This window comes from Crocodylus siamensis, chromosome 1 (assembly GCF_052110815.1).
Source record: "Crocodylus siamensis isolate JL-2025a chromosome 1, ASM5211081v1, whole genome shotgun sequence".
Lineage (NCBI taxonomy): Eukaryota > Metazoa > Chordata > Crocodylia > Crocodylidae > Crocodylus > Crocodylus siamensis.
Window position 1 is genome coordinate 50,640,294 of NC_143395.1, and position 16,840 is coordinate 50,657,133.

The 16,840-nt window shown below is 41.0% G+C and overlaps 1 protein-coding gene across 1 annotated transcript in view; it reads right to left on the bottom strand.

Annotated features, from left to right (window-relative positions):
* The window catches only part of EYS (EGF-like photoreceptor maintenance factor), a 1,897,540-nt gene that overhangs the window by 1,046,448 nt on the left and 834,252 nt on the right, over positions 1-16,840 (bottom strand). Inside the window, exon 29 of the mRNA XM_090034512.1 lies at positions 10,372-10,571. Within this exon, the coding sequence (XP_089890638.1) occupies positions 10,372-10,571 (200 nt within the window). The remainder of the gene's footprint in view (positions 1-10,371; positions 10,572-16,840) is intronic.

Sequence of the window (16,840 nt, forward strand, 5' to 3'; positions counted from 1 at the left end):
GATTGTCAAGCTCAGAAAGTAACAATGAGTGGCTTAATATCTAGTTGGCAGCCAGTATCAAGTGGAGTACCCTAGTGATTGGTGCTGGGGCTGGTTTTGTTTAATATCTTTATTAAAGACCTGGGAGATGGCATAGATTGCCCCCTCAGCAAGTCTGCAGATAACACCAAGCTCTGGGGGAGTAGTAGTAGATATGCTGGAGGATAGGGCTAGGATTCAGAGAGACCTCAACAAATTAGAGGACTGGACCAAAAGAAATCACATGGGGTTCAATATGGACAAGTGCACAGTATTGCACTTAGGACAGAACAATCCCATGCACCAATAGAGGCAGGGGACTGGCTGGCTTACCAGCAGCTCTGCACAAAAGGACCTGGGAGTTGCAGTGGATAATATGTTGAATATTAGCCAACAGTGTGTCCTTGTTGTGAAGAAAGCTAATGACATACTAGGCTGCATTAGAAGGAACAGTGCCAGCAGACTGAGGGATAGGTTTCTTCCCCTCTATTTGGCACTTGTAAGGCCACATCTGGAGTATTGCGTCCAGTTTTGGGCCCCCCCACTACAGAAAGTATAGCAGCCTTCAACTACCTGAAAGGTGGTTCCAAAGAGGATGGAGGTAGACTTCTCAGTGGTAGTAGATGATAGAATAGGAAGCAATGGTGTCAAATTTCAGGAAGGGAAGTTTAGGTTAGATATCAGGGAAAACTTCCTCATGAAGTAGTAAAGCACTGGAACAGGTTACCTAGAGACGTTGCACAATCTCCATTCTTGGAGGTTTTTAAGACCCAACTAGACAAAGCCTTGCCTGGGAAGCAAGGCTGTCCCTGGGGGAGTTGAATCAGGATGACTGCACCAGGCCCTGCATTTGGGGGGCCCCACAAAGCAGGACGGAGCAGCAGCAGTGCAGAGCCGGGCACAGTGGTGACTCCATGTCCAGCCACTCACTAGCCCACCCCCGCCGCCATGATGCCCTGCAGTGGCAGCTTCTTTGGGTCTGGGGCCCAAAGATCAGAGCAGGGGTGGAGGCGAGGCCCTGTACCGGCTGATTTTCCCTGGGCTTGGCTCCCTGCTCAGGTCAGCTCTTCTGGGATGATATAATCCTTCTGTGTGCTTCTGAAGTCACTTCCACCCCTAATTTCCTAGGATTCAATGATCCAATTAACTCTCTGCCACACCAGCTGCATGCCCCACCAACCTGTCTCTCAACCACCCTCCCCCCTTCCCCACACACCTAAAGCAGGGATAGAAGCTTGTCTTGACTTATCAGCCCTGTAGTGGCAGCTTGCAGCTATAGCTCCTAATCCAGGCCCTGCTCACTAGCCTTCTTGTGGTAAGTCACAGCTGCGTAGCTGGTGACAAGCAGAGAATGTTTTAAGCCTTAAGGTGTAACTGCTGCAAACTGGAGCTAGCACTCACACCAATTAACATTTTAGCAGCTCAAAGTGCAATGTGTAGCAAGGTCTTTAAAGGTCTATTAGGAATGAACCCCAAATTCTTTGTGATTTTTGAATGGAAGGTGCAACTGAAGTAATAAATAATATTATTTTTTAATACTAAAATCAATTCCATTATGCTACCAGATGTTACTTCATCTTGTGCACTTTTCTTAGGAAAAGTTTTCTTCTCTCACAGACACAGGGGTAAATCAGCAGTGACCCCCATTAATAATAAGCTATAGTAGGAAAAAGTTATAACTCTACATGTACAGTTAATGCAACTTGATAAACTCTGGACTACACTGCTCCCAGGTGTCTACACAGCTGCCAAGGACAGCCATACCTTGATCCAGGCTGGCAGCAGGTTCAGGGGTTCAGTCCCAGGCTCTGGGGGCAGATGGGCTGGCTGAGGCACAAAAATGCTTGAAACTGTGCAGCCATGGGGCTGATCCCCTGTACCTGCTGCCAGCCCAGGGGTGCTCTGCCCCAGCAGGAAATGCTGCTGTCTCAGTCACTGTCCACACGTGCATTGCAGCACAGTAAGTGACTCTACTGTAGGATATTGCAGTCTCCAACTACTATCTTACAAAGGGGTTAATTCATTTATTGCACTTTAATATCAGCGCACACACATATGATGACACTTTACTGTGGAGCTAATTAGTCAACTCCACAGTAAAGCACATATGTAGATGCACTCAAACAGAAGAATCAGATCTGTAGTGTTCTGATGTGCACTGCTGTGCAAATGCAAGTACTGTTGGAAATCTTCCCAAGTTCTTTAGCAAATGCTATTATCAAACACACATCTTAAATACTACCTTTTCCCATCTATATTCTACTTTGAAAGGAAAATAGGATCATAGCCTTAAGATCAGACCCAAAGTCAACTTACATCTCCATATTTGACTCTTATAATAGTGCCAAGGAATGAAATTGTACAGATCTAGTAATTTCACTGATAAGAAGAACTGTGATGGTCTTTTTTTCTCCTCTTCACACTGCCTGATTCCTTTTAAAGTAAAGCACAATGAAGCTAGAATGTAAAATGTTGCATGAAACTTTTATTCCAGCCCATCAGGTAAAGCACAGATCAAATACTGCCCCTTGTCCTTCTGTGCTGCTTGAACCGATTGAAAACTTTCTGAATTCTGCTTCCAACAATATAGCTAAGCAATATATGTTCAAGTGACGAAGAAGGAATCTCATTATATGCATTGCCTCCTTTTTGCATGTGTTCCTGCTGGGAGCAGAATACTGAGACATTGTAAATACTCCTTTTAAGACCATAAAGCTAGCCAGTTAAATCGTGTATTCTGCAGCATTGTCACATATACATATCATTCTTTTTCTCCTATATTACATAGGACTACAGTCCTGCATGATTCTTGGATGTATATACAATGCACATTAGAAGCATCTCTTTATAACTACCACCTATTACAGATAGCCTTGTGTAGTTGTAGACTTATAAAGAACTTCATCTCACATATTGTAGACACACTTGCTGTTAATAATAAACCTACACTGATATATTTAATCTATTTCATAGCAGCTCATTCTTTTGGTCTATAAAAAAATCCAAGATATATCTTTCCCTTTTGCCCCCATAAACATATCATTCCTGCCTATCAAGTTAAGTATGAACCCCACAGAATTATCTTTATATCTTCCATAAATCCCTTGGCTAGACTTATGTGAAGCTGATCCATCACAGGACTGTGTGGGTAGAAATGTAGCTCCCATGGGTGCTTGTCCGCATTACATCTCTCCTGTTATCACGTTACAATTTTCTTGTGTCCACATGACAAAAATCACCATTAAGCTAGCTAAATAGTGCCTGTGTATCCACATTGTCAGCTGATTTTATCATTTTAGATTTTTTTTTACCATGATAATGTAAAACACTTCCGACATGTTTTATTTTTAGCTCATGAATTTCTTCCATGAGGGGTTTTTTTACCATTTAAAATTTTCAACATGGCTTTGACTTGCACCCAAAAATGTGATTTTCCCTGCTTTGCAACTATTACACCACCAGGTGCTTGCTCGAATTCACTTGGTAATCCATTGAATTTCTATTACAATACTTCAAGAAGACTCCAGGGGCTAATCTTGCAATTTTTTACTGGTGATTTAGTTCAAGGTTCAGATTAATGAAAAATACAACTTTTTTGAATTAAAAAAACGTTCTCTGTTTGCATGCAATTTATGGCAAAGATCAAATTGTTATGGGTCAGGCAATTCAATACTCAGGTTAATTAAAATTACTTTTTGTTGGACTGGGTTTTTGGTTTGGGAAGGCTGGGGACAGGTCAGGAGTGAGGGGTACTGTCAGGGCTGAGAGGGTAGGGGTAACCCGGGTGGTACTTAGATGAGGTACCCCCTTTCCAAATACAGGGATTTAGTAGGTGTTAGTGTGCTATAGGAGGGATATCCACTTATGGGGGAGCAGCTCTCCTCCTATCCCCTATAGAGCCGAGACCAATTGAAACTTAATATGGGTTTAACAGGGAAAGAACAGGGTGGAATATAACACACACGCAGGAGTCAAGGGAACCCTGGGAGATAATGGCACCTCGCTCTAGGCACCTGGAGGGAAGTGGGGGTGGGGTCCAGCTGAGCAGAGGGGAGCAAAAGGGATTTTAGGTTAACATACACATATAACAGAGACAAAATCAACAACAGACTTGAGGCGCAGGGCTTACAAAATATAAGATGCAGCGTTTCTCAAAATACAAGATAGATCCCACAACATATAAGGGGCAGGGTAAGAGAGGCAGGGAGAACCCCCCTCCCCAGTGGGGATTCACATTTGCAGGCAGTTCAATCCTCTGGTACCTTAGCTGGGAATCAAACCCTTATCTCCCACATGGGGGGCAAAGCTGTACTACTGAGCTATCAGTGCCTGGGCTGCTGACTATGGCTCCAAGCTCTAGTGCCTCTGGGATCCTCCATGTGCCACCTGCACACTGAGCTTCCTGGCTTCATGCTGGAGGGTGGTTGGAATGAACCCGAGCTGCTGCCCGCAGCTCAGGGCTTTGATTCCTCTGGGACTCACTGCACAACACTCCTGGGAGGATACGGGACTATGGATCAGGAGTGAAGGACCCCAGCAGTGTATGGTGAGGGCTGTGCTAAACTGTTATATGTGGCCATTGCACCCAGCTCTGGGGTGTATCTCAGCCGTCCCCATACACTGTTATACGCAGCTGTTACACCCCAGAGCTGGGCATATATCTGCCATTCCCATGCAGTGTTATATGTGGCTATTACACCCCACAGTTAGAGCTCATGCCATCCCTCATGGCATGCTTTTGTGGCACTGGGGGACTCTCTTGGAACAGGGGCTTTATGCATTGTCTGTCAGCCTTGATGGAGTGTCGGTTTTAGGGTGACTCCACTGGTCACCCAGGCAGTTCCCTAATTGCCAGGACAACTCCCCCTGACAGTGACCACAGTAGCAGACCATGGTACTGTTTCCTTATCTCTCCGGACGCAACTATGTTGACCCAGGACTGACCTAAATGCACCCAGCTCTGGAGTGTAACTATCATGTATAACAGTGTATGGTGAGGGCTGTGATGAAATGTTATATGTGGCTGTTGCACCCCAGAGCTAGGGCCACCCCATACCATGCCTCTGGCACTGGGGACTGTCCTGGACTTCCCTGACCATGTGGGCTGGCCCAGGAAGGATTTCCAGCTATCATCCCAGCCCAAAAAACTGTTCCTCATTCAAGCCCATATACTTAGTATGGTGTGCATGGGGGGCTGCGAGTTGGCAGCCTGGCATGAACAAACAGTGCTTTGGGCCAGGCAAGACTCTAGTCAGAGATGTCTGGGAAAGTTGCCCAGTGGCACAGAGTCAGGTTGTGGGGAGGCCTAATAAGGATTTCCATCTCTAATCCTAGCCAAAAAGAAATTCCTTATTCAAGTCCATATACTTATTACAGTGTGCATAGGGGGCTGTCAATCAGGCCACGCATTGGGCTATGCAGGACTCTGTTGGTGCACAGGAATGGTGGATGCAGGGTATTAATTTACATATTATGCATAGCTAATGAAATTCACTCTCTTTAGAATGTGTAATTCGTTAATAAGAAGCTTTTATTGGGTATAGGTTAGCTTTGAAAAAGCAACCAGGAACCAGGAATAAAGACCTGGGAATTAAAGGAACAAACGTCAGCCTCATGAACCATGGCATGTAGCTTTGGTGTTGGCTGCCCTAAAATAGTGGATGGTGAGAAGGCCAGTCACTGGTAGCCAGGGGTCCCTGCCTCACATCACCAGGGGCAATGGAACACAGGGAGAGTGGGGTACAGATGTTCCTTGGCCTTCAGTAGAGTCAGGCAGTTTGAAATTTGGGGAGCAAACCCTAGCATGGGGCCTGAGATGCCCCAAAAACATGGATGGTCTACCCACAGCCCCAGGCCCAGGGGGACTGGCAGGGAGTTTTGCAAGTGAAATGTTCCTAGGACCTCAGCAATGTGGGGGGTGGCTGACTGATGAACAGAGAAAAAAAAAGCGCATGGCTTGCCAAGTGCAAGTCATAGCTAAGCAGGATTTTGCCAGCTCTGGGAGAGAACCCTAACATGTAGCACTGGGTGCATGTGGTATGGGTCAGGTAGCTCTGGGTACTGAATCATGAAATAGTCCTTTGGCATACTGGAAGGTAATGCAGGAATAGGGATTTCTCTCTGTGGACTGCTTGCTAGGGCATGGCTCCCTCTATTCCTAACGGGGTAGGTGACAAGCAAACAATAATATTGCTGGCCCCAGAGCAGTCACATTACAGAATGGTTTATTGAACGGGGCTGGTGTCTGCTCAAACTCCTGAAAAGCCAGGTTTGGAAATCTGCTTCAAGGTACAGACTGATGAGAGCAGCCCCTGCCCCCCAGCCCTCCCAATGCCCTCCTCCAGGTCCCAGCCAAACAGCAGCTTCACTGGAACACTGTTAATGCAGAGAAAGCAATTCAAAGGGGGTCACCACTCCAAGATTCAGCCAGAGTCACTCAAATGGTTTTACAGGTTCTGCCGAGGAATCTTAATGGCTTGGGGGAAGACTAGTCCTCTCCAGTTCTACAGGAGGCACAATATACAACAATCGCACAGAAAACATGATCATGTTTTACAGCTAAGCCACTGTCCCCTCCAGCCCTGCCTGTGTCCCTCACTCCCAACCTGAAGCACCCTGCCCCACCAGTGCCTCTCATTCCTAGCTAACCTGCAGCCCCCCAGCCCAGCTGGTGCCCCTCACTCCTGACGCACAATCTCCTGCCCTTCCAGCCTCCTGCCCCCCAAACCCTACTAATGCACCTCCCTCCTTACCTGCAGGCCCTGCCCCTTCACCCAGATGGTGCCCTTGACTCCTGATCCACAGTCCCCTGCACTCCCAGAAAGACGCAGCAGTATGACCGTCAGGCAGAGCAATGGCAAGCAGAGGGTGGTGAAAGGGTGACAGGGACATGCTGCCCCAGACAAAAAATAGGTTTAGAAGGAACTGGATACCAGAGAAAAGGGACAAACTTGGCAGGGTAGAGGACAGGAGGGGGAACAAGAACTGAAGGGATCTGGTTGTAGGCTGGAGGGATATGACTGCAGGTGATGATGATCTGCCAATGCAGCAGTTAAAAGATTGACATGCAAATAGACTAAGTGATAAGAAAATTGAGCCTGGGCTGTTTCTTTCTTCACTTTAACCCACACCATGACCCTGCTGTGGGTGGGGAGGAGAGGGTTAGCTCATGCTGGCCACTGTGTGGTGATCACAGGGGGAGGGGGAGCTGAAGTAGGCTGATCACGGCGCCCCCCCACACACACTTTGAGAGAAGCTATCCTGGGCATGGGGATCCCTGCTACCCAAGGAATCTTAAACAACCTTGATAAGAACCCCAGCCTATCCCCACGCTGGTTCTCAGCTTTGGACAAAGTCCTGCTTTTTTAAAATGAGGATACATGTGCGCTACTGTAGGCATGTGTATACATGTAAAATACTGAGGGGTTTTTGGGAGTGACTGTGGGCATGCCTACATGAGACACTACTGTGCAGTTGTTACTGCACATTTATTTAGTACTGGTATTAGTAAGTACTAAATAAATGCACAGTGACTGGAGTTACTGCTCAGTAGCACCGGCGACCATCTTTTAGGTGATGCTACTGTGAAGTAGCTTAATAATAGAGTGCAGTAGTGTATTAGCACTGTTCATCCTGTGATGTGCTACTGCACAATATTTTTCAGCTACAGCACAGTCAGCATCTCATGTAGACACACCCTGTGAGTTGCTGTGCTTATGCTGTTCTCATTTTAGTCATATGTTAAGTGTGGTATATGAAAATCTAATAGGTTTGGATTTTCAGCAGAATTGAGACAACTTCCAGATTTAATTTGGATTGCAATGGAGGTATGGTGGGAGTTAGGATCCTAGGACCTTATGCTATTTAACTTCCAAGCATGTTTAGAAACCTTGGTCTAGACACGTAAGCAACTTTTCAAGCTGAAATGAAAAGTTCCTAATGCAATGATTCTCAACTGAGATGTATTGAGGTCCTTTTAAAAGGTGCTACAGGGTGTCACAGTGTTAGATGTGCCATACACTATTAGGCGTACAAATACCTACATGTAATTTAAAAGATAAACCTACAGATATTAAATAGGAATCTATGAAGTCAAAAACATTCCAAGTTCTTTGGAACAGAAAAATTTCTGTATCATTTTTCTGTAGTAAAAACAAAACAAAAACCAATTGCCCCACAAAAACTGCAAGCTTAAAGCTGGCATTTTCTAATAGTGCCCTGAGTCTAATGAAGGGCGTTTCAAGTCCAAAAAGACTGAGAACCTCTAGCCTAAGGTTTCTAGGCACGCCAGCTGTTTTGCAGCTGATGAAGTAACATCAGTCTAAATAGATTTTTATCACTTATTCACCTAAGTTCTGCTTAGATCCCATTTAGGGCCCATGAGAATGATATGGATCTGCCCTAATAGTCCAATATCACATTCAAATTTAACTTATTTTGTATACATATTAAAATACATAGGCAGGTGCATAGGGTATAGTGAGAAGTAAAATTTAAAATTTACCTCTGAGTTTCAATACCTTTGTGAATTTAAGACATACCCTTAACATTACTTTAACATGGTTTTTATAGTTTAATAAAATGTAACTACATTATAAAGCTATTAAATTGTTACACATGGTTAATAATAGTTATAGGCTTTTCAAAAGTGGATATTATTATACTTAAAAAAGAATTAATGTCTTTAAGCTTTGCTTCAGGCCATAAACTGAAAACCAGATGTTAAACATTTTATAATTATGACTTAGGAAGTTATTAGTGCTTCATTGTCACATAGGTTTAGAACCTTTTTTAATCAGTCTTTTCTAAATTTATGACATTGTAATAATAATTAAAGTGCAGCTCATGTGTAAATAAAAGTCATTACATGTATACTAATTTTACTTGAGGAAATCTGAAAATATGTACTACAAATAGCAGAATCATGTGAAAACATCATGTATAGGTTTCTAATGAACTGCAAGTAGATTGCAAGTAATTAACAGGATAACGTTCCTTTTCAGATAATTCTGAACAGCCAAGGAAGTCATCATTCATCCTTCTATCCTGTATTCATACACACCCAAGGAGAAAACAGGTCTTCAAGAAGAGGCTTGACAGTCACCTGGCTGGGGTCGTCTGACCTCGGTCCTCTTTCCTGCCAGGGGCAGGGAGTCGGACATGATGATCCATTGGGTTCCTTCTGACTCTATAATCTATGAATTTGCTACACCCAGTCTAGGTTTAGGCAGTTTACTTTAAGCTGCCTAAACCTAAACAGGGAGCAGTATGCACAGCTTTTTACCATGTTTTTGACTGGCATAGGCAGCCTAACTCAGGATGAATGGAGAGGCTGATGGGACTGGGGAGTGTGGGGGTAAAATGAGTCCACAAGGTGTGGGGCTGGAAAGCCTGGAGGAAGGGTGGTAATTCAGAGGAGTACTGGGGAAGGAAAGTGAAGGTGAGTCCATGGGTGTGGTGTTGCATGGTCCAAGACGTGAGGCAATGTGGGACAAAAAATAGCCCAGGCTGGGTCAGAGGTAGGAACAGCACAGCCTCGGGGCTGGAACCACTGTTTGGGCTTTCCCAGCCCTGGGGCTGTGCTAAGAATGAATATAGACATTCACTAGATTAGGTTAACCCCTTCCTAGATTGGGTTAACTCTCTCATTCTAAATTAGACTGAGGCAAACTAATTTAGATTGAGTGTTTTGTTTTTTGGCCAAATTTAAAAACTATGAACACCCGCAGGAGTTGGCATTTAGACTGACCTAACCTTGGTTAGGACAATGTAATTGCAACACTTGTACATACCCAGACATGCCTGTATGCACAACAATAATTTTGGGCATAATCAGATTTTTTGCAATTTTTTAATATAACCTGGCTCTTTGTATTTAAGCTCCGATATGCAAGTATTTGTTAAAAGTATTACTTTGCATCTTTTTATAGCTTGTTCTTATTAAAAGTCTTCTATGTACAATTCTTAGAAATATTGTGCACATTATTTTCTAGATGAAAGCACCACATTAACTATATATTTTAATAACAATAATCTCCTGAATACCTGTTTGTTATGTGAAGAATGTAAAAGATTTAGTATGTTTTTAAAAAATATTTCAGTTCCAATAATTTAAAAATAATGTTTTATTCTTGTGTTAAAAATACTTTTAAAGTTATAAACATATGACCATATCTACAAAGTACTAATAGTCAGCCTTCATACTTTTAAAACATTTGCTATCTGACATAACTTTTACAATAGAAACAAATCCACTGTAATTCACATAGCACGTAATAAAATCTCCTCACATAGTAAACTTAACAGATCAATGTACATTAACCGAAGCAGTTATAAATAAACATTCCCACTGACCTGCAATAGAAAGTTCTTCCCGGCCCATCAACACATATGCCTCCATTGAAGCAGAGGGTTGAGTTCAGTGAAGGTTCACTGCAAACATCAATATCTACTTCACAAAATGTGCCGGTGTATCCACTCAGGCAAATACAAACAAATGCACTGACCAAATCTTGACAGGATCCTCCATTTATGCAGGGAGCAGACTCACATTCCTGAAACAGATAAATAATAATAATAATAGTAATACATTGACAATTTAGCTTTAAAAGCATGATACTGTCCATCCATATCTACAACTATGGCAAGAAAACTGACTTATAGTTTCAAATGATCAGGAAAGAAGAGATTTTGATAATTTGATTTGCCTAGACACTCTGTATTTATATGTACTTAACGTCCAACTAGGAAAATGCATGTGGTCCCATTAATTAACACTTGAGAAAGGTGAACACCCTTTCTTTTTGTACATTTTTTCTTCACAGTAAGAAATGTCTTCCTGCTCAGAAATCAGTTCTTAAAAATCTTAAAACATGAATCTGAACAACAGTTTATACAGTACTTCATATCTATCTGGGTTCTTATACTGATGCCCATAAATATCATATCAGTTTTGGGAATCTTCAAATAGAAAGTACTGTATAGGTATAAATGTTATTAGTTTTACACAGCCAAATAGGTAGGGTTACATCAGGACTATATCAGATGCATTTCTGAACTCCAGGATGAACATACACGATACAGTATCTAGTGCACAAGGCTATATTTCTGTGTGTTAAATATTGCCTAGGGATCTGAACTTCCAAAATTGCCATTTATTGTAGGCCTTTACAAATATAAACATGTAGTATTTTTTTTAATCGATTGCATAATCACAATTTACTTTGATAAAGCTAATGAAAGCCATCAGATTCATACCAGGTGAACCAGGAGCAAATTAATGCTTTGTCAAAATTACAGGAGAATTTAATTAGTATAATTACTAATATGAAATAGATTTGCTCCCTTGAGCCCAGAAAAGCAATACTTACCTAGATTCCATAGGGATTTGCTTTGTTGCACCCACCCAAGTGGTCTAGCTATAATAAATCCTTTAAAAGTAAATTCATTTTCATATTAGTTGTACTTTTTCTAGATGGGTTGTTTCCTTAAGGATAACCAAGGGCACTTAGTAGATTTCCTGCAGGTACTGCAGTTACTTTGACAGAATGCAAATTCATATTTCCACAGGGAGCTGTATGAAAACAACATGTTTTCCTATCAGCTCTCTGACTGGGTACATATAGGATGATTTATTAGAGAGCATTACATAAACTAATTGAATTATATATCCCATAGGAAGGGGGGGTTACTTTTGAAGACTGCCAAAAGTAATGCATCTAGGGCCTAGAAATTAATTAAAACTAGTTAATGGGAAATATAAAGGCAATTTATTAAAGAATTTCAATCGCTATTTGATGTTTTTGTTTTTTTCTGTACAAAAAAACCCCACAAAGTCCACCTCTTTCTCATTTTCTTTATTCATTCATATGCTCCTGCATCTGTTACTTCTAACAATTTTTAGCTTTGCTCACTAGCATAATTACTACAGAATTAAAGGAGAAAAAGAAAACAGCTAAAATATCTTCAAAGAGAAAACATTAAAAAACCACTGTGAAATCAACATTAGAAATCCATCTAAAGCTATGCAACTCTCAAATAAGTGTTTAAGCTGACTATACAGTTCTAGTCATAATGTATTTTAAAACTACAAAGCTGTTTTATAACATTGTTTTGTACAATAAGAAGATCTTACAGACCTCCAGACAAATGCCCAGGCCATGGTATTTGAAGTGATGGGGTGAAAAAATTAGGAAGGAAAAAAGTAAAAAAGTTCAGCTTTGTAGAAGAGAAACTGCACCAATTACTGCTCTGTCAGATCCTAGATTTTTTTAATGAAACGTTTTGGTGCACTGCAGATAAATGTTAATGATTCTTGAACAAATAGCAAACATTCAGCATGTTCTGCTACTATAGAGGTGCTGCTCATTACTATTCTGAACTAAGACAAGAAAGTTGTTTCAATGAGTTGGCACATAACTGTGTTCCAAGTCATATAAATAAATGCTTCCTCCACTGGGTAGGCTATCATAATTCCCTTAGGAGTTAGAATTTGCAATTAGAGTTAGGTGGTGAACTGCACTTCCAACATCCCTGTAGCCAAAAATGAACCTTGTTTTCAGCATAAAAATGGTACTTTTTAAAAAAACCTTTATGTAAAAAACATGCACATGAGCTAACCTGAGGCAAAAACAAGGGCTTAGAAAGCCTTTTAGTTTTATTGTGAAGAAAATTAAATAAGGTCAGCCCCAGCCAGAGATCTCACCAGATTTTACCTCATTTTAACCTTAAAGATCGTTTTCGTCAATTTTTTCCCTCAGGATAGCTCATAAATGCTGGCTACTCACAGGTAAAATGCATGGATTTAGCTGTGAAAACAAGGCTCTGGTTTCACAAGAAACTCTACTGATATTTGCAGGATCACTTGTCTGAGTCAGGTGAACAGAATTTACTACTACTGCTGAAGTCAATGACAACACAACCACCATATGCCCTCTGAGCTTTCCAATATTTTGTTTGTGGGTATATAAAAGAGAAACTTTTTTAAATGTTGACTCAGAACTATTCATGTTGCTTGATTCATTTTGTAAGCCTGCAGTCAATTATGAGTAAGGTTTACATACTGTTATTTTCAATGGTGTTTCTGTTTTCTGATGGCAGAAAATGGGCATTTCCTAAGTACCTTGCAGCTTATACAGTTCCTTACAGATAGGCAAATAATGAAAGGCAGGAACTTTCTATGCCAGCATGTCAGAGCAAGGCATGATGTAGCTATAAAAATGGGTTTATCACATAATAACTGAATACCTTTCTCTGTTTAAAGTATTGGTACAAGTCACATTTCCACCTACAAACAGCTGCATCATTTTTAAAAGTTCATTCCAATCTGTGGCTAGCACTTCATACCTGGAATGAGTTTAGGTGTTCTTGCCACTCATTCAATTTCCAATTTAAACTAAGTTTTGAATTCACCTGAAATGAGAAGACTGGGACAGGAGGGAGGCAGTAGCACTGAAACAATTATGGTGCTAAAGCAGTCAACCCATTGTAGAAAATAGAGTTTACATCATTTCCACACTCCAAGAAACCAGGAATAAGTAAGAACTCTATCTACAGCAGCCTGGTCAACAAGTGGACAAAGAAGCCACAGGGTTGCCAGCTTTTCTCCTGCAGGGATATATGAAAGATGACCATATTGCAGCTCCAGGGGGAAAATAAAAAACAAAAAGGAGAACATGTAGAAGTCCCAGAAATTTGGGATGCTGGCAAATAACTGCACACATAAACCAGCTAGAGGAGTCAAAGGCAACAGTGGTGATGAAACTGGTGCTTAGGACATTAAATAAAGCTTTTGAAACACCTCTAAGGAGCCACTGCTGCTGTCAGTACCAAAAGTAATGTCCCACCCTTCCTCTACCCTGCACACACCATTTGTATTCCTAGGGATTTTCAGAAGTTTTCACCCTCTGCTTGATAGGAAGCAGGTAGGTGGTTTGCTGGAGGAAGGTAAAGGAGTTATCCCTTCTTGTCCAGAATCACTCCATATAGTTTCTCATCTTTATAAAAGCCTGTTGTTAGCTTTATAGAACTATTAGAGATGTGGTATGGAGTTTTCAAAAGCAAAGGCCCATATGACAGAGATACCTAAGGTACTTACAATGTGAATAAGAATTAAGGGCCTTAATAGCACTGGATTCCAGATCTCAGAGAACTTAGGTCAGTGGCATTCATTACAGCCCAGTTCTAAACATGATGGCTTCTTGCAGACATGGGTGGGGGCGGTAAATGGACACTAAGTGCATTCCTGCACTGAGCCCATCACATGCCCAAATGAAGCAGTACATTAGTTGCACCTGGCTTTACCAACATCTGTAGAGATTGGATACTTTAGTGGGGCTTTTTTGGCCTTTTTATGTAATATCTGATTCAATCAGCTTTACCTAAAAGTGCCAAAAAGCCCTGCTCAAATGCTCAGTCTCTACAGACACTGTGGACAGGGTCAAAGTAACATGCTTCTATTTCCAGGAGAGCATGTTCCCTCCTCTCCACAGTTGTCAGCACCTGATATGCCTACTAAAGGTAAGCTTCAGTAGAGAGAAGATGAGGTGGGTAAAATAATGGGTTATAGTACTGAGGTCATATGGTTACATACTTTAGTGGTGAGCCTATCTTGATAGCGCAATTTAAAGCACTTATAAACAAACAAGAACTTTTCTTGTAGTTGGAAGTATTTGCATTCATGACTTCAGGAACTGTTCCTTGGATACATTGATCCGTTGTTAACAATGGCATCAACTTAGTTTTAAATACTTAGCCTCATTAGGTAACGATGATAAAGAGTTAACCAAAAGGTACATTTATGAACAGAGCACACATTTACTTTTTGGTGGCAAGGGCAAATCTTAGGCTGCGTTCTGTCATTTTTAAACCACTCCAAGTGTGCTGAACTTCTGTTCTGTTCTGGTTATAGATCTGGTCCTGATCAATTATACCTGGCCTTAGGTTACAAAATGAACAGCATATGCCAGTGAATTCAGCAAATAGATTTAATGTGTTTTCTGCTAGATATACTAGATGGAAGATGTTTGGATATGTTAGCAGCAAAGTCTCAAACTTATATTTTATACTTCTGGTAGTGATATCAGACAAGATGCATATGAAAGTCCCAACAGAAGGTGAAGAAATCAGCTGAATGTATCATTATGAGCAGCAGTTAATACATCTAGCAGCTCCAGAACACAATTGACAACACTCCTGCCTGCAATGTCACTTTGTGAGAGATGAATATTATGTGCATACAACAAGTGTCTCACTACATCAGAACATCTGTTCCTATTAAAGATTTTGTGGAATCTCTGCTAATATTTTGGCATGAAGCGAACAGCTTGTTGGGGGTTCACAATAAAGGAAATCCAAACTGGAAAAAAAAAAAGGCTTTAGGTCTCAAGCTAATACAGGCTATTTCTAATACTTGAAGCTTGACAGGCACTAAAGATGTTGAGAGACCATTTTCTCTTTCACCTGGCTTCATTCTTTGTATTAATTTCATACAAACTTTTGGTAGTAAATTTGGTACCAAATTTTAGTAGCATCTCCTTCTTTTCTTCCCTTACCCCCCTCCTTTTTCTTCCTTCCTTTCTTTCCCTTTTATTTTTAGTTCCTCTGAAAATACAGACAAGTGTTTCTGTTTGACTGGCTGAACTTCCTCAGTTCACTCTCAGTATAAGATTTTCTTTCACTTGGAGTAGTTAGTGTCTGGGTCTGAGAGTCAGCTACTCTTACTTCAGAATTCACTGTATCCAAGCCACTTAGCCAAAATTCCAGGTCTTGTAGATGGTTTTTTGAGGAAAAGAAGTTAGGGAGACAAGTTAGATAATGCCCTATTGACTTCAAATTCTCCCTCTCTCTCTCTCTCTCTCTCTCTATATATATATATAAGGTACAAAAAATTGACCTCTCTTAAATGTAATGGAAACAAACTGAAAACAGTTTTCTTGTTCAGAAATCCAAGTCACAGCCAATACTGCATCCAACAACAGCTCTCTCTCTGCTGCCTCCTATATTTCAAAGCCACTACTCCCTTCAGCCTGTTCCCTTTCTCCCTGTTTATGGGTTCCTCACACATACATATATACCAGTATTGATGTACACATCTATAGCTGCCACCAAATCAGTGTCTCAGCTTTTATATTAGCAGTCAGTTTCCAGAAAAGCCCCTCAGGCAACATGGGGTAGCTCAATACCCTATGCTTTGTGCAGTGAGTTACAGTTTGTTTAGTTAGAACTAAAAAGTATCATTTAATAGCTTTAACAACATTTAATAGCCTCATTTAGCCAGAATTATGGCTGCTTTCTATACCCCTTGATTTTTACCAGGTCATTGAATTATGTCACAATTAATACCTTCTGACTTACCCCTTTTTCAGCTTTGTCCATTGTTTGGAATGGGCTTAAAATGATACCACTTTGAAAAATGTATCCCAGACAGAAAGAAAATGATTTAATAAAAGTAGATATGATTCAGTCTTATCTACTTGGATATTTATATAGTGGTTATTCTTGGTTTTTTGTTTTTTTTTCCTGTTAGGAAATTTTTATATGACCAAATTAAACCAATTTCACTTCCATACAAATGACCTTCAAGCTTTAATCTCTCTCAGTGTTCTTTCAGACAAAAAAAAGGTCTTTCAGTCCCTGTTCAGTGCCTATTGTTTGTGGAACTCCCTAATTCAGATTCACTTAGGTCATTTATCCAAAAAAAAAAAAAAAAAAAAGGTTCACAAGGACTTCCATTCTAGCACCTTCACCCCAAAACAGCCATCCCATAGCAGCAACAAAAATATCTAAAATGTGCTAAAGAAGAGAGCAGGATAGACATGTGCCA